The 25,911-nt window shown below is 37.8% G+C and overlaps 1 protein-coding gene across 1 annotated transcript in view; it reads left to right on the top strand.

Moving 5' to 3' along the window:
* The window catches only part of LOC126419137 (14 kDa phosphohistidine phosphatase-like), a 45,231-nt gene that overhangs the window by 5,503 nt on the left and 13,817 nt on the right, over positions 1-25,911 (top strand). Inside the window, 3 exon segments of the mRNA XM_050086245.1 lie at positions 3,491-3,626; positions 17,416-17,571; positions 21,053-21,154. Of these exon segments, the coding sequence (XP_049942202.1) occupies positions 3,491-3,626; positions 17,416-17,571; positions 21,053-21,145 (385 nt within the window). The 3' untranslated portion in view covers positions 21,146-21,154.

Genomic DNA, 25,911 nt, shown 5'->3' with positions numbered 1-25,911 from the left:
ACTTGTTGATTGCAAGCTAAAAAAGCTCATTCTTTAAACTATTTAATTGGATAGATAAAAATTCTACTCATCAAGCAGCGGCAGAACACATACATAAAAGACAGCTGTAATTGGCAAGCTTTTGGAGCCAGTGGCTCCTTCTTCAGGCAGAAGGGTGGAAGGGGAAGTAATCGAGTGAAGGAGGAAGACTGGAGAGGTCTAGGAAAAGGGGTAGATATTGGTTAAGTCACCCAGAACCGCTGGTCAGAGGAGACTTACCATACGGGATGAGAAGGAAAGACATTACTTACGGTAAGTCTCCTCTGACCCGCTGTTCTGGGTGACTTTCCCGATATCTACCAATTTTCCTAGACCTCTCCAGTTCTCTTCCTTCACCCCTCTTCCGTCTTTTATGTGCGAGTTCTGCTGCCACTTGGTGAGTAGATTTTTTATCTACCCTAATTGTATTTTTCCAAAGTAAGAGTAATTTCTCAGCCTTAATATTTATTGTGCTATTACACTATACAGTATAACTACTTCTTATAGTGAGAAGCTTACACAAAATGTACACTATTTTAAAAAATTGATTTTTTGAATTTTTTCATTCTTTGACCTACAATATCTTTGTAAGGAGAGCAGATAAAAGTCTGAAAATTACACACTTAATGGATCTTCATGATATCAAACTTAAATTGGAAGTAACAAACAGAAAATATTGTGGGGAAGGGTAATCAAAGACTGCAATTTATTGGCAGTACTAAGGAGATTGCCTACACTACGCTTGTCCGTCCTCTTTTAGAATTCTGCTGCGCGGTGTGGGATCCTTGCCACATAGGACTGACAGAGTACATTGAAAAAGTTCAAAGAAGGGCAGCACATTTTGTATTATTGCGAAATATGAGAGAGAGTGTCACAGAAATGATAATGGATTTGGGCTGGACATCATTAAAAGAAAGGCATTTTTTGTTGCAACAGAATCTTCTCATAAAATTCCAATCACCAACTTTCTCCTCTGAATGTGAAAATATTTTGTTGACACTGACCTACATAGGGAGAAATGATCACCACGATAGAATAAGGGAAATCAGAGCTCGAACGGAAAGATATAGGTGTGTTCCTTCTTTCTGCGCTCTATACGAGATTGGAATAATAGAGAACTGCGAAGGTGGTTCGATGAACACTCTGCTAGGCACTTAAATGTGATTTGCAGAGTATCCATGTAGATGTAGACAAGCCTGTACAAATTTGTGTGTTGTCATCCCCCTTCCACCAACATCTGTTCACTCACACTTAGTTAATAATGAGCCCTTGAAGTGTGCAGTTGAACAATGGAGTCTCAAAATAACGAGAATAGTTTTTCTAAGTGTTGGTTACTAACCTTGAAAACTCAATAGTGTGTCATTTAATTGCCAAAGTCAGGATAAATTTCTGAAGGACAAAAGCAAACCTTGGCAGTTGATGAATGTATAGTTCTTGCTGACTTTTCTGAAAACTATTCCTTTGTTGTTCAAGTGAAATACAAGGGCACCACTGGGTAAACAAACGGGCCACAGTTTGTCCATTTATGTTCTGTTATAAAGATCCAGATAAACTAGAGTCATAGTTTTTGTGTTGCAAATGATTACTTTGAGCACAAAGCTACAGCAGTGCATGCTTTTCACCTGCAGTTAACAAACTACGTAAAACAGCACGACAGTTCCATAAACAAACTGATGAACTTTTCTGATGGTGCTGCAAGCCAATATAAAAGCAAACAAATATTAATATCTCCTTTCTCAAAGAAAAAAGACCGTTGGCTCGGTGCAGAATAGCACTTTTTTGCATCATGCCCTTGGAAGAGTGAGTGTGATGGCATAAAGGGTACAACAAAGTGAGCTGTCACAAAAGCTAGTCTGCAACGGACCTATGAGAACCAAATCTGGACACGTCAAGAAATGTTCAAATTCTGTATAAAGAATGGGTAAAAGGGATTACGTATGTTTCATTAAATGTGAGGAAATACTAGAACTCTATGCCAATGTCTTGGAGGAAAGATTCAAAACTTGTCAGAAGATTAAAGGCACCTGATATTTTCATTGTTTTATACCTTAGTCATACAACTTGCTCAACTGTAAGTTCACATCAACATCCTCTGATAGTGAACGTCATCACTGTGGAAAACTTGTACCACTGACACTTCAAAGGAAGGACATAGTGGCTTGTGTCTATGGCGAACAGTGGTGGATTGCCAAAGTTGGTAACATTGCTCGTCAAAACCAAGATGTGGATGTTACATTTTACCAGCACCAAGAACCCCGTTTAAAAAATTTGAAAAGGATCAATTCGAGAGGCCCGTTAAAAATCATTAAAGGAGTTGTCTTCTCCCCTGGAATTTATGACTGTGACTAGGCGAACATTTAACCCTGTGCCCAACATGAGTGAAGAAATATCTCTGTTGTTCAATAAACAACATAGTAAAAACAAATAAGTTGAAAACGGGATAATGTAATGAATTGTCTCATTTTTTAAAGAGTTATCCTAGATATTTTTAAGTTATGTAATTTATACACTGTTTCCATCGGCCCAGATATTGCAAACAGTAAGAAACATATTTTTGACTCATATTTGAAATTTTTTTTGTCCATGGAATCTCAAGGTTGAAATTTATACAGAAGTTTGATATCATAAAGGTCTATTAAATGTGTAATTTTCAGATTTATATCTGGTCCATTAACAAAGATTTGCAGACCAAAGAATGAAAAAATTCAAAACATTTGTTTTTAAAGTGCTTATAGTATAAGCTTGTCATAATTGTTTCTCTAAAAAAAAAAAAAAAAAAGGTATCTGTACTGAGTAGTGTAATACCACAAAATGTATTAAGGCTAAGAAACTACTCTTTGGAAAGATAGTATTAAAAATGGGTTTTTTAAATTTACAACCAACAACTTTGAGACATTAAAAGTGTATTCCCTAATACATTCAGCAGGGTGATCATGGTTTTAATTTATAGTCCAGTGTCTGCTGAAATAAATACCTCTTATATGAAAGGTCTGGGGCAATCCATTACCGAATAATTTAAAAAACCACAGACACTTATAAAAGTGTAAGAATGCTTGCAGCCTGAAACAAAAATGGCTGCTCTTTCTAAACGATAACCAATAAATGTTTTTAAAAAATATTTTTGAGTCCACCAAACATGAAGGAATTCACCCAGCGAATTCTTTCTACGAGAATGCAGTTGTCTCTCTTTGTAATTTTATGGCTTTCTCAAGTATGTTTCCCTTTGGATACAATTAATTGATAGTTTTATGGTTTGGATGGTGTACGATCTTCCACAGAATGCTTGTATTTACTTAATAGGCACACGTTTCAAAATCCAAATATTAGATCATTATTTCTCTGAAGGAAACATTTTTTCCAGTATAAATCCTAGAGGCAGAATTGTATTGTTTACATTGTGACTGCACCACTACTCTTCTCTCACCTGTTGTATATAAATATTTCTGGAATAATTTTAACACCTGTTTAACAGGACACTAATGACAGCAGCAGAGAAGCTTGCCGCTGTTCCTGATGTGGATATCGACCCAGAGGGAACATTTAAGTATGTTCTAATACATGTCTTTGGTCCAGAGGGTCCTGATGGCAAAGAACCGAGCAAATTAGTGGTCAGTAACTGGTAAACTAATATTTGGTCAACTTTGTGATACATTATTATTTGAGAGACAGTCGTTTGCATCATTTTTCAATTTTCTCAGTTGAATTTTTCTTTTGATGTCGGTGACTTGCAATGGGGAATTGTAGCCTAAGGTTGGTTGTTATTTGCATAACATAGTGTTTCAGTGTTTACTGTTAAATTGGAAGTGAGATGGTGGATGGCGATACAACTGAAAACACACAAAAGATTTTCACTGAAACACTGTTGAACTACAGTTATGGCCCTGTGTGCTATGGTATCTTTGCCAGATAGTGTTGACAGAGGATATGAAAAAGCATTCAAAGAAGAGCAACTTATGTTGTTTTATTGCTAAGAAGGGGGAGTGCGCCATGGACATGCAGGGTGTATACGACCCAGAAGATCCGGGGAAAAACCCGGGAAATTTTTCATTGTTTTTGTTTTCAGTTAAATTTTTGTAATTTTGATTGGTAAGAACCAATACTCTAACAAAGGATATTACTGTGTCTCAATACTGCAGCAATAAAACATGAACAAGAGAAAAAACGAAAATAAAACTTAAATTTCAAGGGAAATGCACCATATACAGCAACAAAACGGTGCTCATACAAGTGTACGCCAACAGTAAAATGTGTCAAAGGCTTTAGGAAGACTGTGCAATGCTTTGTAACAGCAATTTGCCTCCGCTGAGCGTGACGTCACAACTGTTTACATTAAATTCATTTTAACAGTTACGAGCTCGATCATGCACATGCACAGTTGAGTAGTACCTTCTCCCGCTTCTGGCTACAGAAATTGTTGGCTGTGTAAGCAGTCGCAGCAAGCAGCTAGATGCTACCGGGAAAAATTTTACTGGAGCGCCCAAGCTGCCAGATTTATACATGCGCAGGAGGTCCAAATCTAGGGAGGGGGGGGGGGGGGCAAATTCATATTCTTGAGGGGGGGGGGGGGGGGGAGGAAACCTTGTTTCACAAAGCGACTCGCATCCAGCGCACGTTAGTTTGTTAGTTTATTGATTATTCATATTGCTTTGAAACTCATCCCTGTCGGTTTTTGAACATTTTTAACACATTCTAGTTGATTTTGAATGAATCGCAAGTTGATTTGTGAATGCGTGCGTAGTGTACATGTTTCCTCTGTCAGTGGAATCTGACAGAGCTGAGCGAAGTAAGGCTGAACGGATGAATGCCAACCGCTGTCTGATTGTGTGGTTGATTGTGTTTGCGAATGATGAGCGTTGTTGTAATTACTAGCGGAATCCATAGATTCAGACTACAGGAGTGGAAATAAACGAATAACAGGTAAGAATGATTACGTATTACCTTCTCGGTGTATACAAGAAAATGACATTTTGACAAAAAAATTTTGGGCAGATCGCTATACTAGTAAGGGCGAGTTGTGCAGTCCACAGCTAGCAGCTACTTTAGGTTCTGTTCTGGAAGAAGCACGGAAAACGTGTTGTACGACCATGTAACAATGCCTAACCGGAAAATAATCACGGGATAGCTAAACCGGTGATTCTGGTAGAGTTAATGAAGTTAACCTGCAAATAAGCTTTGGCATTGGCAGGAATAGTTACAGAATTAGTGATAACAAGACTGTTTGTTAGAATGATGAAGGAGAAGAAATGGGGGCATCACACAAATTATGGAACAATATGACGATTCCAAGTTCGTATAAAAATTTCATACTACTACTTTTCGATCTCGTGCTTGAGAAACTGGAGTGTATGAATGAGGTGTGAAACTATTTCCTAACGTAAAGCTTTTTGCTTGTAGTTGGCCTAATAGGCATTTGATATGGGTACTTTGTGAATTATTTTCTGTCCTTACAAAAAAGACCGTTTGTGCCAAAACAGTCTCATTTATTTTGTGTGTATTACAATTGTTGTAGTATTAGAAAGGCCTATTTTGTTTTATCTAGCAGACAGTGACAAAATAGATGTAATCAGATCAGGAAACAACACCAGTCTTTGGTCCTATTTGTATTAACAGCTTTTTCAGTATTAGACAACGACATTTCGACTTTTCGTGTAGCAAAATGTTTGACGAACTTTGATGAGGTAATAGATTCTTTCACCGAAGGAAAGCACTCCATGTAAAGCTGTACCAAGATTAGAGGGTAAAAAATTCTAGGAGCTAAGGATTGAAGAAACATGTATTGTCTTGCTTGTCTCATGTCTTTACTGGGTTTATGTATCCTATATTTAATTTTATGTCACACAAAGCAGCAAGTTGTGAGCTGATAGGGAACAAAGACTGCAGATTTTCTGAAGAGTTCTTTCTTTTAAAAAAAAAGAGGGACAGAATGTCAAACCGGCCAACTGTAAACAGGAGAGGCACCACAGGACATTTTAATTTCCACTGTCCTGAATATGGTTTGATGGCATCCATTACAAAATATACACATTTCAATTCCACAGAGCGAAAAATTTCCTCGAACACACATGTTGCATGCATCAGACCCTTCAGAAAGACGTGCACTACAAAATGAACTTAAAGGACGGGTATACACTCGCGCACACACACACACACACATATCCATCAACACATATACAGACACAAGCAGACATATTACACGTTTTTTCGAAATTTTCCCGAATTTGTCCGTCCTTTAACGTGTTTTAGCGGCAACACAACCACCTAACCTTTATGCACATTGCTGTCTCAACTTAACCTACACTTTTTCGCCTTTTTTCATACCAGATCTCCAGTTGCTTTCTAGTTCACCTTTATCTCTACCCATATATTTTTATCTTTCATTTTCATTTCAACCTCATGTTACACTTTCCACCTTCTAATACCATGTCACCCTCACAACACCCCCACAAAAAATGGTCTTTAAATATGTCTGCTTGTGTCTGTATATGTGTGGATGGATGTGTGTGTGTGCGCGAGTGTATACCCGTCCTTTTTTCCCCCTGAGGTAAGTCTTTCCGCTCCAGGGATTGGAATGACTCCTTACCCTCTCCCTTAAAACCCACATCCTTTCGTCTTTCCCTCTCCTTCCCTCTTTCCTGATGAGGCAACAGTTTGTTGCGAAAGCTTGAATTTTGTGTGTATGTTTGTGTTTGTTTGTGTGTCTGTCGACCTGCCAGCACTTTCATTTGGTAAGTCACATCATCCATAAAAATTTTTTTTTAACGTCCTATCTCAAACGCTCGAGGGGATGGCGGGGTATTGCCCCGGTTCGGAAATATTAGAGATCCGGGACTGATGCGCAGAACAGTCTGAATTACAGTTGGGAAGTGGGTAGTCTCCACGTGACCCATTTTTACATTTAGTGTTTTTGCTGTTTCCTCTTCATTTACTGCTCCCACGTCAAATGAAGACAAAACAGATTTCTGTGGCCGGGAGCTATCAAGTGAATTAAAATACATTCACATAATTATGGAAGGCTAAACTGTGTTATTAGTTGCAGATTTTATTTTATTTCCATCTTTCTGACAGTCAAGCATTAATTGCCTTTTAGAACAATGAAGTTATTTTTGTTGGTTTGCCAAAGAAATTTTCTTTCATTAATCTTTTCCACTAAGGCAGACAATATATTTGAGACAAAGTGTTTAATTCCACACACTGTGTTTGCTGCATTTCAAGTGCACATTTTCAACTTCTAGCACATTTGGCATTACGCCATAATAAAGAACCAAACATGAGACAGGCCAGTACTGGTACTCGAAGAAAATTTACATCCCAAAAACCACATAGAAAAGCTTAATAACAGGTCGTGGGATTCTGGACATACAAATTTGCACTTTAAATGTGAACATTTTAGTATGGGCCATGAAATTCCGATTCTCTTGGAGTATCCTCTGATGTCTTGTTTCTTACATAATGTAATATCTTTTATTGTTTCACACGTACGAACATGCGGGCTCCCTACGACATCGTAGCTGCGCTTGCGCAGTGATGCCTGTCATCTGGCGCTCTCTGGCAACTGCAGAAACGAACCTATTTCTAACAGGTCGTGGGAAAATATTTCGAATGGTGGGTTGAAAATCGTTACCATCAATGTACCATTCTAGCAGTTACACCAGAACTATGTGAGGTAATGTACGATGAATTTCTTAAATCACAAAGTGTTTGACTCTCATTTAAAAATCAACTCTTTGATGATGAGCCATTTAGATGAATTTTGAGCCTGGAAGATCAGACATTTATGTCGTTATTAAAAATTTTACTGGCACCTTTGTGTGATACATCTTAAATTGTAATACGCGCATAAAAGACCAACATTTTATGTGAAAGCTTAGCTTCTCTTGCAGCGTATTAATCTGATAGACCAATATTATATGTGAAGGCTTTGCGTTTCGTTTAGCAACTCTATTTACATTAATTTGAACCATTAACTTTTTCTGTTTGTGTGTTCGCGCTACTTAACAGTGATGTTGCTGTTGGTTGACTACATCATGTGTCCTAAGCTCTGAATACCTGCTGTGATCGGCTGGCGAAATCGCATGAAATGATATACAAGTTGGGCTGACAGTCATTAAAACAAAGGTGTTTTTTGTTATGATGAGATGTTTTCAGGAAATTTCCTCTGAATGGCAAAATATTTTGTTGGCCCCACCTACATAGGGAGAAATGATTATCGTGATAAAGTAAGAGAAATCAGAGCTCCCACAGAAAGATTTAAATGATATTTTTCCCCAGTGCTGTTGAAGAGTGGAATGTTACAGAAATAGTCTGAAGGCTTTTCGATGAATCCTCTGCCGAACACTTAAGGATACAGGATACTTATAAATGGTGGAAAAATCAAAATTTTTTAAATGACTTTATTAAATTCTATAGTCTTTCCTGATTACATTGATATATACACTGTAGGGTTTGAAATGAAAAAAGACCTATACATACCAAATTTTAAAGTTACGGTCATGTACGAGGTGCGACAATAAAGTAATGAGACTGATTTTCTTTGCAAGGTGTGGCACCCCTGCAGGCTTGCGTAGGCACAATATCTGTGACCTTGGTCTATAAGCCGCTTCTAGTCCAAGCGGCATGTTGAAGCAACTGCTCAGTCATGAGTTGTGCTGTAATAAGTTAACACGTGTTAGTGTCTCTCATCACAGAAATGGAACTGCATAATATTGCGCAACAGTATGCCATTTCTTTTTGCGTTAAATTGAGTGAAAACGCGACGACAACTTACGGTAAGCTTAAGAAGGCTTTTGGAGAGGAGATTATGTCAAAAGCTCAAGTTTTTGATTGGCATAAAATGTTTAGTGAAGGCAGAACAAATGTTGAAGATGAAGACTGCAGTGGACGACTGTCAACCTCACGGACGGATGTCAACTTGGCCAGGGTGCATGAACTCGTAAAATCTGATAGAAGGTTATCCATGAAAATGATTGCAGGAGAGCTACACATCAATTGAGGAACGGTTCGTCTAATAATAACATTGCTGATAATTGGATTCTGCATCACGATAATGCACCATCCCATACTGCTCTGTCAGTACAATAATTTTTTACCTCAAAACAAATTTCAGTACTACCAGAGCCACCTTATTCACCAAATATTGCTCTGTGCAACTTTTTTCTCTGTCAAAGAGTCAAAATGGTGGTCAAGGACACCATTTTCAAACAACACAAGATGTCCCAAAAGCTGTCACGAAGGTCTTGGAGGATATTACAGAAGATGAGTTCCAGAAATGTTACCATCAATGACAGAAGTGCTAAAAAAAGTGTGTGCAATCTGAAGGGAACTTTGAAGGAGACAACACGAAAATTGACTAAAACTGTAAGCAACATTTTTTTTTCACATCAGTGTCATTACTTTACATTCGCACCTTGTATACTGCCATGCCCCCTTTATTTCTGTTACAGAAACCAGTATTATTTTGAAAAGAACTGTGCACTTTCTTTCTGTTTCCAGCGATTATATGTATGATACTTTGTATATGTTGGTAACAGTGCAGGTTTCTAGCGTCTGTAAATGATTATCTTTGCAAGTATTTACTTTTGTGTTCTGAAGCAGTTTGTTCACATGTTAATTAAATTTTGTTTCCCAAGTGCTACATATATTTGTGAAAATACATATTTTTAGTGTGCCACACATCAAGAAATTCGATAAAAGGAAATTCTGTGGTAACCAGTTGACAAACAAAACAAGCCACACTGTTGAAAGTAACGTACGTGTCAGTTCTTCAGTGAAGAAATTCGCACATGGCACGCCTCCTGGTGATTCAAATTTTTGTGTTAAAAATGACGCTGTTTGTAGTGGATTTGTTGTTGTTGGTGTGGGTATCTTATCTTCTTTTATAAAGGAAGTGGAAAAATGTAAACAATGTGATGGTGTAGGCTGTCTGGAAATAACTGAACAACAAAGTAGCAGGAAGGGTTTAGCGTCAAAATTAGTTGGTCTGTGTAGATCCTGCAATAAATCTACCTCGAAAATGACTTCGAACATTGTGCATAATTCATATGATGTGAATTTGAAGTTAGTGTACGCAATGCGTGCAATAGGAAAAGGAAAAAAAGGCTGCACAAACGTTTTGTCATTTGATTGACCTTCCTCCTCCCAGTAGGTTCAGCAAGTACATAAGAATACTTTTAGGTGCCTTGACGGTTGTGTCTAAAGCATCTGTGAAATGTGCAGTAGAAAAAACTGTTAATATTAGTGAAACAAGGGACATTGCTGTTGCACTTGATGGGACATGGCAACATCGAGGACATCGTTCCTTGAATGGTGTTTTAAGTGCTACTTCTGTGGAGAATGGAAAAGTTTTTGATGTTGAGTGCTTATCTAATTATTGCCACACCTGCCATAGTAACACTGAAGGATTATTGAACATCAGTGTTATAATAATTATGATGGTTACAGTAGAGGTATGGAGTGTGATGGAGCTCTAAAATTATTTCAGAGGTCAGTGCCCGTTTATAACGTTAGATATACAAAGTACCTAGGTGAAGGGGAATCTAAAGCTTTCAATAAAATTAATGAGTTCAATGTTTATGGTGATAGCTTCGTAACAAAACTGGAGTGTTGTGGACATGTGCAAAAGAGGATGGGTGCTAGATTGAGGAAGCTAAGAAGGGAAATGAAAGGAAAATTGCTATCTGATGGAAAATCTCTGTCTGGCTGAGACAGATTGACAGAAACTGAAATAGACCTCCTTCAGAGGTATTAAGGACTGGCCATTAGACAAACTGCACCTCTGAATGATGATACAGCAATGAGGAAAGCTGTATGGGCCACCTACTTTCATAAGTTGTCCACAGATGACCACACTGTTCATGGACTTTGCACTAAAGGAGCAGATTCTTAGGTGTGGTTACCAAAAAGCAAAAGAAAGTGGTCAAATATACTATCAAAATATCATAAGCATTATCTTCTTGAGCCTGTTACGAATGAAATAAAACCAATTTTTAGAGACCTGAGTGGACCCTGTTTTGCTTAGTACCACATTTACTCGAATCTAAGATGCACCTGAAAAATGAGACTCGAAATCCAGGAAAAAAAAAATTCCCGAATCTAAGCCGCACCTGATATTTGAGACTTGAAATTCAAGGGGAGAGAAAAGTTTTAGGCCGCACCTCCAAATCGAAACAAAGTTGGTCCATTGTAATATGAGACACAATTTAGGTCAAATGAATGACGATACAGCTACAGTAGTTTGGTTCGAGTCGTAAGCTCAGTAGTTAAGCTTTACCAGGTAGCCATTATTATGCGTCAGGCGCTCCATCCGTATTATACGGGTACCCTTCCTCTTTCGCGTACTTCGTTAGCGAAACAATGGCAAGAGACTGCTATTTGCTGTTACCTACACTCCTGCTTTCTTTGAGAATGATTAACAAGAAACAAATAATAGACAGCGTATGATAGAAGATATTCTGAACGGGAGTTTAGCGAAAATTTTTCTCCGTTTGAAAATCTTTGCAGGCACCTCTTTAGTACATTACATTCTGCATTGAAATTAGTCATCTTAGATTTAAAAATCTAGTCAATTGCCGTGCTTCATTTCTGACTGTATCACTATTAGGCATAAGAATAATACAGATATAAACATGGGATGATATCTATATTTTTCTGCGTTTGCTGTTGTCTCACTCTAGTTTCGTAGTTTATTAGGCAGACAGGATTTAAATGAGTTAGCAGCAAACACGAAAGAATACATGGCAAAATGTTTATATTCTAATTATTCTTATGTGAAGAGAATACTGCATGCTATTCACAATTCATAAAAGTTCCTATAAGGAACCATCTCTTCTCACAGTTAGGAAAAAATTCAGAACGTAGAGTTGGCCATATTGACAAACATCCCAAACAGTCTTGGCAGTGGGATTTTCGTAGTGCATTGAAATGCTGCTACATTCAAAGGTGCACAATACGGAATTTGTATTTACTTCGTTGGATAATGTATGAAAATGCAGTGGTCAAAACTCGAGGCGGAGGAAAGACTTGTCTGCCACCCCTTTTTCTTTTTCTTTTTTTTTTTAATACACTCATGCAGAGGGTTTGGCGCCAGTATTTATCTTTGTGCCTGCAAAGCATGCCTGTGTAGCGCTACATATATTCGACAGCAGAAGTTAGTTGTGGCGGCACCTACCAACATTTTCCAGAACTTCCGCTTACTTTGCACTCAATTGTAAGCCGCAGGCGGTTTTTTGGATTACAAAAACCGGAAAAGAAGTGCGGCTCAGATTCGAGTAAATACGGTAAATGTCTTCATGGGGGCACTCAGAATACAAATGAAAGTTTCAACCATTCCATGCGGGAAAGATTACTCAAGAATGTTTTTGTAGGAATAAATAAATTAATAGTTGGTGTACTAGATGGTGTGCTATGTTTCAATGATGGAGTGATAGGAAGGTAGGAAGTCCTGAGAAATTTAGGCATAAAATGTGGCTCTAATATGAAAGATCAATTTCTTCTGTGTGACAGACAACGGGTGCATGAAGTTGAAAGATTCGCTCTTCAAGTTACCAAAGAAGCAAGAAGTGCTAAAAGGAATGCCAAGAGGAAGCTTGAAGATGAAGAAAGGCTGCAGGATGTAGACTATGCTTCAGGAATGTTCTGAGGCACAGTTTAATTGGACTCATATGTTCATTCGCAATTTCCCGCAAGTTGTTTTCTTCAGAATTCAGGTACAAATATTTCCTAAAGTTTAGAAAGCATTGCTCTAATTTTTTCTGTAACTTTCGGTAGTCCATACTTATGTAGTAGACCTAAGCTTTATTGCAGAATCAGCTAAATCATTGAAAAAATAACATTTTTATTAGGAAAAAATTATAAATATTAAATGTAAGATGTGATACTTTTTTATCCTTGTAATATACGTAATAGGTGGAATTAAATAGGTCTAGTACCTCAGCCATGTCATGCATGTCTGGTAAAAATTTGGTCTCCTTCAAATGTATAACATTGGATTAAATGGTACCTCAGTTTGAGGAAGAATTTCCTTGTTACTTTTTTTAAATAACTCTAAGCAGGTTCAAAAATATTCAAAATACTTCTAATTTGTTTAGAAAGTGTGCTCTATTACCTGATATCAACAAAAAAATCTTAAAACATATACATTATAAACAGTGCCTGAAAGAAATAGGTGTTGATTTTTACATAATATTGAGCTGGAAAAATGCCATGTATCCTTAAGTGTGAACTGCCAGATAGCTGTGTAGATTTACACGAGAAATATCGTCTGGTTTGCACTGATGATGTAATGATGTGAGTGGGCTGAATGCATTTTTTTTTTTTTTTTTTTTTTTTTTTTTTTTTTTTTTTTTTTTTTTTAACGCCTGCTTTGGTGACGGAAGCAATGCATTCAACTTCCAGAAAGAAATTATCTCACAAAACAGGCCTTTGACTAAACTTCATAAAGTGCCGTACTGTGCTGTTTTATGGTATAGAGCAGATGTTACCAACAAGTATTCCATTGGTTCTCCATCATTTGAAAAAAACGTTGTTTTCACTAAAACACAGCTACATTTACAACTCCATTTTTCCTGTACAGTGTTCTATAATACATAGAATTGTGACTTTAAATGACAACTTTGAATTATCAAGGACATCAGTTTTTTTTCCCCCCCAAATTTAATGTGCCATTATCAACAGAATGATTGCATGCAGATCATTATATTGGCGTGTGAGGTTTTGGGATTGACATTTATTTTTTTTATCGCATATCTTGAGACTTTGAGCCAAAGCTCGTGGGATGAGGTGGTACCTAGTTTACAGAAAGCTGAATATAAAATTTATAAACAAAAAATTACAGAATTAATAAAATATGAAATTAAGAGAAATTAGGATAAATTACATGTTGCATAGAGAAGTTCTCATGTATTGTGAGGGCCTCCTGTGCGGAATTCTAGCATACCACAAGGTAACCTTTGTGTGTGGATTTGAATACTTAGGTGTATCACTCTTTTTTTCTGCCCTGCTGGGAAATTTGGAAAAAAAAAAAACCTGGAGAAATCTAGTTTTTTGTCTCAGTAGATGAAACAGTTTGTTTACTGGGATTTCCTGCATCGTCGCTGGCTGGGTGCAGCTTAATACATGCACCGCTTCCCTACTCCCTCATTCTTACTGCTTCTCCACTTCCTACCACTCCCCTCAGCTTGCAGTCAGTGCTGCCACCACTTCTTGCCACTAGCCTAGTAGCTGCCGATGGGAGGCGTGAGGGGTGGTTTGTTTTGATATGATTCTTGGAGATTGTTGACCCAGTGGCTGGAGACAACGGTCATATGTGCACGAGTTGTGTCTGAGTGATTGTGTGAATATGTGTGTGTGTGTGTGTGTGTGTGTGTGTGTGTGTGTGTGTGTGTGTGTGTGTGTGTGTGTGTGTGTGTGTTATTTTCCAAGAAAGGCTATGGCCAAAAATTTAGTTGTGAGAGTGTGATTGTCTTTTCTACGTGTCTGTCCATGGTTCAGCGATCATCTTTACGGTGAGTTGCTACCTATCTTCATTAGCATTAATTCTCAGAGTATTTGCACAAATTGATGGATTTACCACCACCATCTCATTTCGTCAACATAATGTCAGTGACTTGTGTAAAGCTGGCCACATGAATGGACTTCCATGATGGGCCAAAACCACAGGTCATTTCTGTGGGTCTCTCTAACGGATTGGGTCTGCCGATTTGAAGCCCATCGTTTCCCAATAATGTGCAAGCCCTGCCCATCGGATCTAGTCTCGCCGATCTGTTCCCAGGCCGGCTCTGTTTGTGTGTGGTATAATGCAGTGGGTTTTCGTGATTTATCCGAGGACTCAGGACTGTGGTGCTCCTCGCAGGCCAGAGGCCATGGGCGATGGAGTTCAGGAATTGTGACTTTCTCACTGCAAGTACATTGTGCGGTACATTGTTTTATAAACATTTTATTTATTCTAGTACATTTTGGGGCTTAGAAAATAATTTATACAGGATGTACATATCTTTTTTTTTTTTTTTTTTTTTTTTTTTTTTTTTTTTTTTTTTTTTTTTTTTTTTTTTACAAACATTCAGTACGCGAAACATGAGTGACCCGGCAGACATCAATACAGTAATCGAATTCGTGCCATACCTGTCCCAGCATGGCATCGTCGATTGTGATATTTGTTTCTCGTATTCTCTCCCGGAGCTCCGCTACATCACGTGGTAGAGACCATACATACACCGGATCTTAAATGTGTCCCCACAGAAAAAAAGTCACACGGAGTGAGGTCTGGTAATCAGGGAGGCCATTTCATGAAACAGCTGTTCCCTTCTGTAGCACGGCCAGTTCATCGATGCAGCAGCTCCGTATTCAGGTACCCACAAACTTAACAATGAAAATGGGGTGGAGCCCCATCCTGCTGAAAGATGAACGGAGAGCCCAATTGCATCTGAGGCATCAGCCATTGCTGCAACATATCCGAGTAGGAATATCCAGTGACAGTTCTCTTGGCGAAGAAGAATGGCCCGTACAGTTTTCGACACGACAAAGCACAAAAAACATTTACATTTAGCGAATCACACCCAAATTCAATGTATTAGTGTGGATGCTTTGCACCCCAGATTCGACAATTATGCCTGTACACTTTCCCATTAGTGTGAAAAGTGGCTTCATTGCTAAAACTTAAGCGATCAAAAATTCCATCCCCGTCCTTATTCAATTGTTGCAACTGTGAACAAAACTCAAAACACTTGTCTTTGTCGTTGTTATTGACCTTCTACCCTAGCTCCAATTTGAATGGTTTCATAGACATCTTCTGTCGCATGACTTGCCACAGTCAGTGGAGCCATTTCGAGTTCATGGGATGCACGACACACCAATTTCTTTGGACTCCTTATGAATGTCTCTGGTATGCAATCCAAATTCACTTCACTCACACTGGGATGTCTGCTTCTCTGTGCTGGGCACAAGCAACTGGTCATAATAAATTTGTTGTGCCTTCCTTATTGGTGGTTTCTTACTGTACTTTGTTCTAAACATCCATTGAACAGCTGTAGCACACACTTTTTTTGTCGAACTCCAACACGCAGAAAGCTCACTCCGCACCTGAACTTGCCATGTTTATGACTGGTGCTATCGGCAAATCACCAAAGTATGCTGTGGTGGTATACATGAAAAAGAACTTTCAGGGTTTCTCTTCAAAATGACATATGTGTGATATCTGTGCTATGTTTGGTTCTTGTGCAATAAATAATTGAAAGTGTTCCCAGATGTAATGTACACCCTGTATATTAGAAAGTATGAGTGATAGGAAGAACAACTTGCGGCAGTCACAGGCGGTTTGTATGCTATGTACCTGTATATTTTGGCCTGCCTTATATACTTCTTTCAATAGGCCTACTTTTTTCTGAGGTTATTTCTGAAATCAGTGTAGGTATTTTAAATCTGTCTTGCGACTCCAAGGAAATGCGTATTTGTGTCACCAAATATGTTTAGTTTTATTGAAATAAAATAACATCAGTGGTCTTCATGGAATATTATATACCATCGTCTTTCTTTCTCCATCTAAAAACTGTTCATTACAAAAGATGCTGACATTAGTACTTAAGATTTTTGCTCATGAGGGGAAGAAATACAGAAGTCCTTACATTTTTTTTTGTGAACTTATGTCTTTACTTGCTCTTGAGACCTCGAAATTTGTCAGGGAAAAATGCTAAAAGTTGCTGGAAATCGGGGAACGTCACTTGGGGAAACTTGCGGCAACCCTGAATGTTCACAAGCTGGCACTGCAGAGCTTGCTGACTGCATTTTTCAGGGATGAGAATATTCTTGCGAAGTGCACAGAATTGCCCCAAACTATAACACCATATGAGATAACAGAGCAAAAGTAAACAAGCTTTTGTGTTTGTGTCCAAGACATAGTGTATAGTGAAGACAGAGGTGTTCATTTTCTGCTTAAGGTGTTGAACATGATACTTCTGAGAGAGCTTTTCATCTATCTTCAGTCTTAAGAATTTAAAATGTCTGTTCGACCAACTCAGGACAAGACTATTTCTATTTTACAAGAGTTCAGTTGTTGGCAATGAAGTATTAATCCGTTCTCCAAAAGCCGTGTGCTGATGTTGCCAACTACCTTGTCAGCTAGATGATTTACTTTATGTTCAGTGTTTTCCGAGAGAACACATGTCCGAATATACAAAAGCTTTCATTTGCATTTGCAGTAGGTATGAAAAAAAAAAAAAAAAAAAAAAAACAGAAGCTCCTGTTTGTGTTTCCTATAGATAGTGGATATAACAACAGCTCCTTTAAGTTATGTTTTCAGATTATTTTTGATGCCACAATTTCCACTCGCGTTGTTACTTTTGTGTTTTCTTCTTGCTTAGTACTCTTGATACATTTTGTTCAAAGTTTGACTATGGTTCCTGCTACTAGGTGCGAGAATACAAGTGAGTTGGCTTCCATTCGGACGTCTACGATGAGACGATGGACAGGGTGAAAGGCCTCGGCGTTGATACCGAGTGCACTGGTGGTGGCAGAATACAGCACGACCCCAGTGCCAAGGTCATCAAAGTGTACAGCTACTCACAGGTGATACCTAAAGCAGTGAGTTGTAGAAATGACAGTATGTGTCATCTTGAGCTGTTATTCAACTTAATTTTTTACTGTGTGACTGGTTTCAGTTGAAGACCATTTTCAGGCACCTGTTGTATATACATCGTGGATACGGGAAAATTTGGGATGAAAAGAATGTTTGAAAATTATAGTAACAATACAAGCAACACTTACAGAATTTGATTACCAGCAAAAACTATATATATCAAAAGAATACAATATCAGAAATATAAATTAAATATCCACAAGCATTGTATGTATTGTTATTACAATTTTGAAGTATCCTTTTTGCCTGAATTTTTCCTGTTTCCATGCTGTGGGTACAACAGGTGCTCAAGAATGGTCTCTGACCAAAACTGGTTGCATCGTAAAAAAAATTTATCAACAGCTTAAAGTGTTACGTGATGTCATTTCTACAATTTGTATAAGCTGCAGACCACAGTTAACAAAAGATATTTTAAGAACAGTGAAGTTTCTGTTCATACGTTGTGTGCCCTATAATTCAAGTATTTTTAAAGTTTTTAAGAATGTTATACGCCAAGCTCCTCCATGGGAAAGCAGTTTCTGCTTCGGTTACATGGCACAAATTATAGAATACCTTGTTATATGGTCAGAAGCAAATGTCACCAGATGTTAATACCTGTAAATCATCATCATCATGCTTCTTACAACCGTGTACAATAATTTGTGTGTGGTGTTGTGGACAAGTGTTATGGTTGAAATGGCCACTGTTGTTCTGGGTAGCAGCAATGATTATGAAACTTCCTGACAAATTAAAACTGTGTGCCGGGCCAGGACTACATCCTGAAACCTTGTCTTCCGTGGACAATGCTGATACCAACTGTGCTGTTCAATCTGATTCATGATTTTTTCTTACACCTTTCAGATTACTTTTGAGGCCACAATCCTTGCTTCCACTTGTATATATAGCGAGAGAGAGTTGTATATGTAGCAAGAGAGAGAGAGAGATAGAGAGAGAGAGAGAGAGAGAGAGAGAGAGAGAGAGAGAGAGAGAGAGAGAGAGAGAGAGAATCTTCTGTCCCATAATTTTATGACATTATTATTATTATTATTATTATTATTATTACCTTCACTTTCTCAGACGTTAAGTCCGTTAAAAATGGAGTGACGCGGACCTTGATCAAGCGTCACTTCCTTTTAACTGTACGGTATGTGTTATATTGCATTTAGGAACTTTCGGGTAATTGAACATGTATCAATAATTACGGATTTCTGTAGCTGTATATATATGTTTGGATGTAGTTGTATTGCATTGATGTACTGGTGGATATTGTGTGGTATGACTCCTGTAGTTGATAGTATAATTGGTATGATGTCAACTTTATCCTGATGCCACATGTCTTTGACTTCCTCAGCCAGTTGGATGTATTTTTCAATTTTTTCTCCTGTTTTCTTTTGTATATTTGTTGTATTGGGTATGGATATTTCGATTAGTTGTGTTAATTTCTTCTTTTTATTGGTGAGTATGATATCAGGTTTGTTATGTGGCGTTGTTTTATCTGTTATAATGGTTCTGTTCCAGTATAATTTGTATTCATCATTCTCCAGTACATTTCGTGGTGTATACTTGTATGTAGGAATGTGTTGTTTTAAAAGTTTATGTTGTAAGGCAAGCTGTTGATGTATTATTTTTGCGACATTGTCATGTCTTCTGGGGTATTCTGTATTTGCTAGTATTGTACATCCGCTTGTGATGTGATCTACTGTTTCTATTTGTTGTTTACAAAGTCTGCATTTATCCGTTGTGGTATTGGGATCTTTAATAATATGCTTGCTGTAATACCTGGTGTTTATTGTTTGATCCTGTATTGCAATCACGAATCCTTCTGTCTCACTGTTTATATTGCCTTTTCTTAGCCATGTGTTGGATGCATCTTGATCGATGTGTGGCTGTGTTAGATGATACGGGTGCTTGCCATGTAGTGTTTTCTTTTTCCAATTTACTTTCTTCATGTCTGTTGATGTTATGTGATCTAAAGGGTTGTAGAAGTGGTTATGAAATTGCAGTGGTGTAGCCGATGTATTTATATGAGTGATTGCCTTGTTTATTTTGCTAGTTTCTGCTCGTTCTAGAAAGAATTTTCTTAAATTGTCTACCTGTCCATAATGTAGGTTTTTTATGTCGATAAATCCCCTCCCTCCTTCCTTTCTGCTTAATGTGAATCTTTCTGTTGCTGAATGTATGTGATGTATTCTATATTTGTGGCATTGTGATCGTGTAAGTGTATTGAGTGCTTCTAGGTCTGTGTTACTCCATTTCACTACTCCAAATGAGTAGGTCAATATTGGTATGGCATAGGTATTTATAGCTTTTGTCTTGTTTCTTGCTGTCAATTCTGTTTTCAGTATTTTTGTTAGTCTTTGTCTATATTTTTCTTTTAGTTCTTCTTTGATATTTGTATTATCTATTCCTATTTTTTGTCTGTATCCTAGATATTTATAGGCATCCGTTTTTTCCATCACTTCTATGCAGTCGCTGTGGTTATCCAATATGTAATCTTCTTGTTTAGTATGTTTTCCCTTGACTATGCTATTTTTCTTACATTTGTCTGTTCCAAAAGCCATACTTATATCATTGCTGAATCCTTCTGTTATCTTTAGTAATTGGTTGAGTTGTTGATTTGTTGCTGCCAGTAGTTTTAGATTATCCATGTATAGCAAATGTGTGATTTTGTGTGGGTATGTTCCAGTAATATTGTATCCATAATTTGTATTATTTAGCATGTTGGATAGTGGGTTCAGAGCAAGGCAGAACCAGAAAGGACTTAATGAGTCTCCTTGGTATATTCCACACTTAATCTGTATTATTATTATTATTATTATTATTATTATTACCAGCTTCTGTATCTTTTGATTGAGTATAGTTACGGCAGCACATGAATTGTGGTGAGCCTGGTGTTTTTACAAGACTTTTTCCAGTTGCCAGGACAGTTGTCATAATTACTCAAATCAACAATTACTTGCACTTGGAGCAGACCAAATGATTCCTCTGTACCCCTCGCACCTATTTTATACTTTTCAGACTGTGTTTCACACATTTTGTGACTTACCTGTTTCATTTAACACAGTTAATACAGTTGCAGATTGTGGGTACGTGTTTAATGTTTTTGCACGATTACTGCTGCTTGTGTTTCAGTGTTGTGTACAATGCCAATTCTGATGCTGCATATTGCACATCTGTTATGAAGGTCTTTACACACTCCCTTTTTCTGCTGCTTTTGTGTTGTGATGTGTGGTTTAGAAAATTTCAGATTGCTTTACGGTTTCATGTGCTCTGTATTAGATGCATTTTTAGTGTACGTACAAGCACATCGGTTACTTATGATGTAGTTGTAGTTAAGAGTTCTCGTTTTAGTGTTTAATTATTATTGTGATATGTAGCACACTGTTTAATTGTACTTCAGTTTTAAAATACCCAAAGACTGCTTCATTTCAGGGGTTTGGGAAGGCAGACCACAGCAAGACAGTAGAAATTCTGAAGACTGCATATCCTGTTTACAACATTACTTGGAGTGATGAAGGATACTGATCTGCTCAGGTAATTAAATTTACATATGCGTGATACATTCAAAATGTCTCTGACATTACGACAACCTTCATAATGAATGAAGGTGATATTTTTTGCATTTAAGCTGTTGTATTTTAATAAGACCTCTCCTTAATTATACAGGGTGATTCAAAAAGAATACCACAACTTTAGGAATTTAAAACTCTGCAACGACAAAAGGCAGAGCTAAGCACTATCTGTCGGCAAATTAAGGGAGGTATAAAGTTTCATTTAGTTGTACATTTGTTCGCTTGAGGCGCTGTTGACTAGGCGTCAGCGTCAGTTGATGCTAAGATGGCGACTGCTCAACAGAAAGCTTTTTGTGTTATTGAGTACGGCAGAAGTGAATCGACGACAGTTGTTCAGCGTGCATTTCGAACGAAGTATGGTGTTAAACCTCCTGATAGGTGGTATATTAAACGTTGGTATAAACAGTTTACAGAGAATGGGTGTTTGTACAAAGGGAAAAGTTCTGGACGGCCGAGAACAAGTGATGAAAATGTAGCACGCATCCAACACGCATTTGTTCGCAGCCCAGGAAAATCGACTCGCAGAGCTAGCAGAGAGCTGCAAATTCCACAATCAACTGTATGGAGAGTCCTACGATAAAGGTTAGTTATGAAACCTTATCGTCTGAAATTGGTTCAAGCACTGTCTGCAGCTGATCAGATTAAAAGAATCGATTTCTGTGTTTTTATCCTTGCTCAAATGGAAACAGATGAATCTTTCGTTTCGAAGATTGTGTTTAGTGATGAAGCAACTTTCCACACTAACGGGAAAGTCAACCGTCACAATGTCTGTACATGGGGCACTGAGAATCCGCGGGAAACAACTCAGTATGAACATGACTCGCCTAAGGTGAACGTTTTCTGTGCCATTTCAGCCAATAAAGATTTTGGTCCCTTTTTCTTCAAAGGTGCTACTGTAACTGGACTACAGTATCTGGAGATGTTAGAGAATTGGCTGTTCCCTCAGCTCGAACAAGAAGCACAATAATTCGTATTTCAGCAGGATGGAGCACCACCACATTGGCACTTATCTGTCCGTAACTACCTGAACGTCAACTACCCTCCAAGAAGCCCTGATCTTACCCCCTGCGATTTTTTCTTATGGGGGTATGTTAAGGATATGGTGTTTCGGCCACCTCTACCAGCCACCATTGATGATTTGAAACGAGAAATAACAGCAGCTATCCAAACTGTTACGCCTGATATGCTACAGAGAGTGTGGAACGAGTTGGAGTATCGGGTTGATATTGCTCGAGTGTCTGGAGGGGGCCATATTGAACATCTCTGAACTTGTTTTTGAGTGAAAAAAACCTTTTTAAATACTCTTTGTAATGATGTATAACAGAAGGTTATATTATGTTTCTTTCATTAAATACACATTTTTAAAGTTGTGGTATTCTTTTTGAATCACCCTGTACAGGTAGTTCTGGCCCAAAAAGTCATTTTAAATGTTTTTAAAGTACAACAAACAGTAGCATTTCTACTGTAATTTGTAAGCCATGATGAACAGTAGCACATAGTGTGAGTTTGCTGCCTTTTTATTTCTGTGGGACCTCGCTATGTGTGTAAACCGAAAAATGGCTTTTCGAGTTGAAACTAGTTGCTTAATTAAAAATATTTTTAGTAACTCTATTATCTTAAGTTGAAAAATATCATTTTCATCCAATGACATTAATAATTTTTGTGTCCTCTTTTTCACTTCTGCCATATGGGTGTGTTTGAGAAGGTCTATCACATGTTTGTTTCTAAGATTGGTACAGTTGTTTTCTGTCATTAGTTATTGTATGCTGCTTTTGACCGCTGAGAATCAAATTTTTCAACTGTTTATTATCAGGATTTAGCAGCAAGTTTTTTTACTGAAGTGTTAAAAGGTGTTGTATCTAACAACTATTTTTCTGATCTTCACAACTATTTTTCTGATCTGAAGATTGCCATGCAGGAACTCAACAAACTAGTTCTGATCTGATTCAAAGATTGCATTCATTTTGTTGGTAGAGGCAGTGGGGAGCTGTCCTCTTCAGTCATCATTATCCAGAGGTGAAGCTAGTTTCTTTCAGTAGTGGCTGTCATTATTGACTTCAGTCTTGAAGAGTGTGTCTCAGAAATCATTAAATCAGCAGCAGACTGTTGGTTTATTGCATGAAGAGATTCCAAATACTGCTTTAAATTCACTTCTATCTTAAATTCAGTGCCATGTATGAATGTCTTCTTTTAAACTCCATTGCTACCTCAGTCTAAGTGATGTGTGTACAAAAGGAGTGAACAAGTGGCCCGTGTAATATGCCTAGTGTGTTAACAGTGTACACCACTACACATTGTCTATTTTAGAAAATGAATCACTCTGCAGCAACCCAGAATGTCTCAGAATTCCCACACTATGCAGTACAGTATCCGAAGATTGTTATTCTGCGAAAAGAAATCCATTGGTGTTAATTAGATGTGTACTGTACTCTCCATTTAATGTACAAAAGCAGTTGTCCAGTAGCAATTCATTGCAAGAGGAGGGACAATTTCCAGTTTTGTTATTTATTTTATTTGCCCATTTAAATAAAGCTGACTTAGGAATTTTCCCTTATGTGGGGACTGTTTGTACTAGATAATGTGTCTGTTTGAAGTTCTATATTTGTATATTTTGCTGTTCATGTCACTTCTGCATAATTTTTCATTGATTGTATCGATACTTGTTTGAATTCTGATATGTTGTGAAATTTCAAACATTTGGGAATCCCGTGATAAACTAGTACTATTAGCGTCAAATGTAGGCTTAAACTAAATTGTGCTCTTTCAAAAATTTTTAGAACAGTATGCCTATCATCCTCATTCAAAATAGTCTGTCTCTTATTTTGTTGTCCAATTATGTGAGAAATAGTTTAGTTTCAGAATTTTGAGATGCCTGCAAAACTATACTTTGTAAGTTAGTGCTACCAGTGTTTTGTATACGTAATTTACGTAGCAAATCAATGCTTTGTGGTTCACAGCTCAGCCAAAGTATACATCACCCCTGAATTTCATTGTATATCAATGCAAATAAATGTGTATTTATGAGAATTTTCGGAAGTTACCATTGTTGTTGTTGTTGTTGTTGTTGTTGTTGTGGTCTTCAGTCCTGAGACTGGTTTGATGCAGCTCTCCATGCTACTCTATCCTGTGCAAGCTTTTTCATCTCCCAGTACCTACTGCAACCTACATCCTTCTGAATCTGCTTAGTGTATTCATCTCTTGGTCTCCCTCTACGATTTTTACCCTCCACGCTCCCCTCCAATACTAAATTGGTGATCCCTTGATGCCTCAGAACATGTCCTACCAACCGATCCCTTCTTCTGGTCAAGTTGTGCCACAAACTTCTCTTCTCCCCAATCCTATTCAATACTTCCTCATTAGTTATGTGATCTACTCATCTAATCTTCAGCATTCTTCTGTAGCACCACATTTCGAAAGCTTCTATTCTCTTCTTGTCCAAACTATTTATCGTCCATGTTTCACTTCCATACATGGCTACACTCCATATGAATACTTTCAGAAGTGACTTCCTGACACTTAAATCAATACTGGATGTTAACAAATTTCTCTTCTTCAGAAACGCTTTCCTTGCCATTGCCAGCCTACATTTTATACCCTCTCTACTTCGAACATCATCAGTTATTTTGCTCCCCAAATAGCAAAACTCCTTTACTACTTTAAGTGCCTCATTTCCTAATCTAATTGCCTCAGCATCACCCGACTTAATTAGACTACATTCCATTATCCTTGTTTTGCTTTTTTTGATGTTCATCTTATATCCTCCTTTCAAGACACTGTCCATTCCATTCAACTGCTCTTCCAAGTCCTTTGCTGTCTCTGACAGAATTGCAATGTCATCGGCGAACCTCAAAGTTTTTATTTCTACTCCATGAATTTTAATACCTACTCCGAATTTTTCTTTTGTTTCCTTTACTGCTTGCTCAATACACAGATTGAACAACATCGGGGAGAGGCTACAACCCTGTCTCACTCCCTTCCCAACAACTGCTTCCCTTTCATACCCCTCTACTCTTATAACTGCCATCTGGTTTCTGTACAAACTGTAAATAGCCTTTCGCTCCCTGTATTTTACCCCTGCCACCTTTAGAATTTGAAAGAGAGTATTCCAGTCAACATTGTCAAAAGCTTTCTCTAAGTCTACAAATGCTAGAAACGTAGGTTTGCCTTTCCTTAATCTTTCTTCTAAGGTAAGTCGTAAGGTCAGTATTGCCTCACGTGTTCCAGTGTTTCTACGGAATCCAAACTGATCTTCCCCGAGGTTGGCTTCTACTAGTTTTTCCATTCGTCTGTAAAGAATTCGTGTTAGTATTTTGCAGCTGTGACTTATTAAGCTGATAGTTCGGTAATTTTCACATCTGTCAACACCTGCTTTCTTTGGGATTGGAATTATTATATTCTTCTTGAAGTCTGTGGGTATTTCGCCTGTTTCATACATCTTGCTCACCAGATGGTAGAGTTTTGTCAGGACTGGCTCTCCCACGGCCGTCAGTAGTTCCAATGGAATATTGTCTACTCCGGGGGCCTTGTTTCGACTCAGGTCTTTCAGTGCTCTGTCAAACTCTTCACGCAGTATCATATCTCCCATTTCATCTTCATCTACATCCTCTTCCATTTCCATAATATTGTCCTCAAGTACATCGCCCTTGTAGAGACCCTCTATATACTCCTTCCACCTTTCTGCTTTCCCTTCTTTGCTTAGAACTGGATTTCCATCTGAGC

This window comes from Schistocerca serialis, chromosome 9 (genome assembly GCF_023864345.2).
Source record: "Schistocerca serialis cubense isolate TAMUIC-IGC-003099 chromosome 9, iqSchSeri2.2, whole genome shotgun sequence".
NCBI classification, from domain to species: domain Eukaryota; kingdom Metazoa; phylum Arthropoda; class Insecta; order Orthoptera; family Acrididae; genus Schistocerca; species Schistocerca serialis.
Note: the sequence above shows the minus strand (reverse complement) of the source record. Positions and strands in the feature narration are given on the sequence as shown.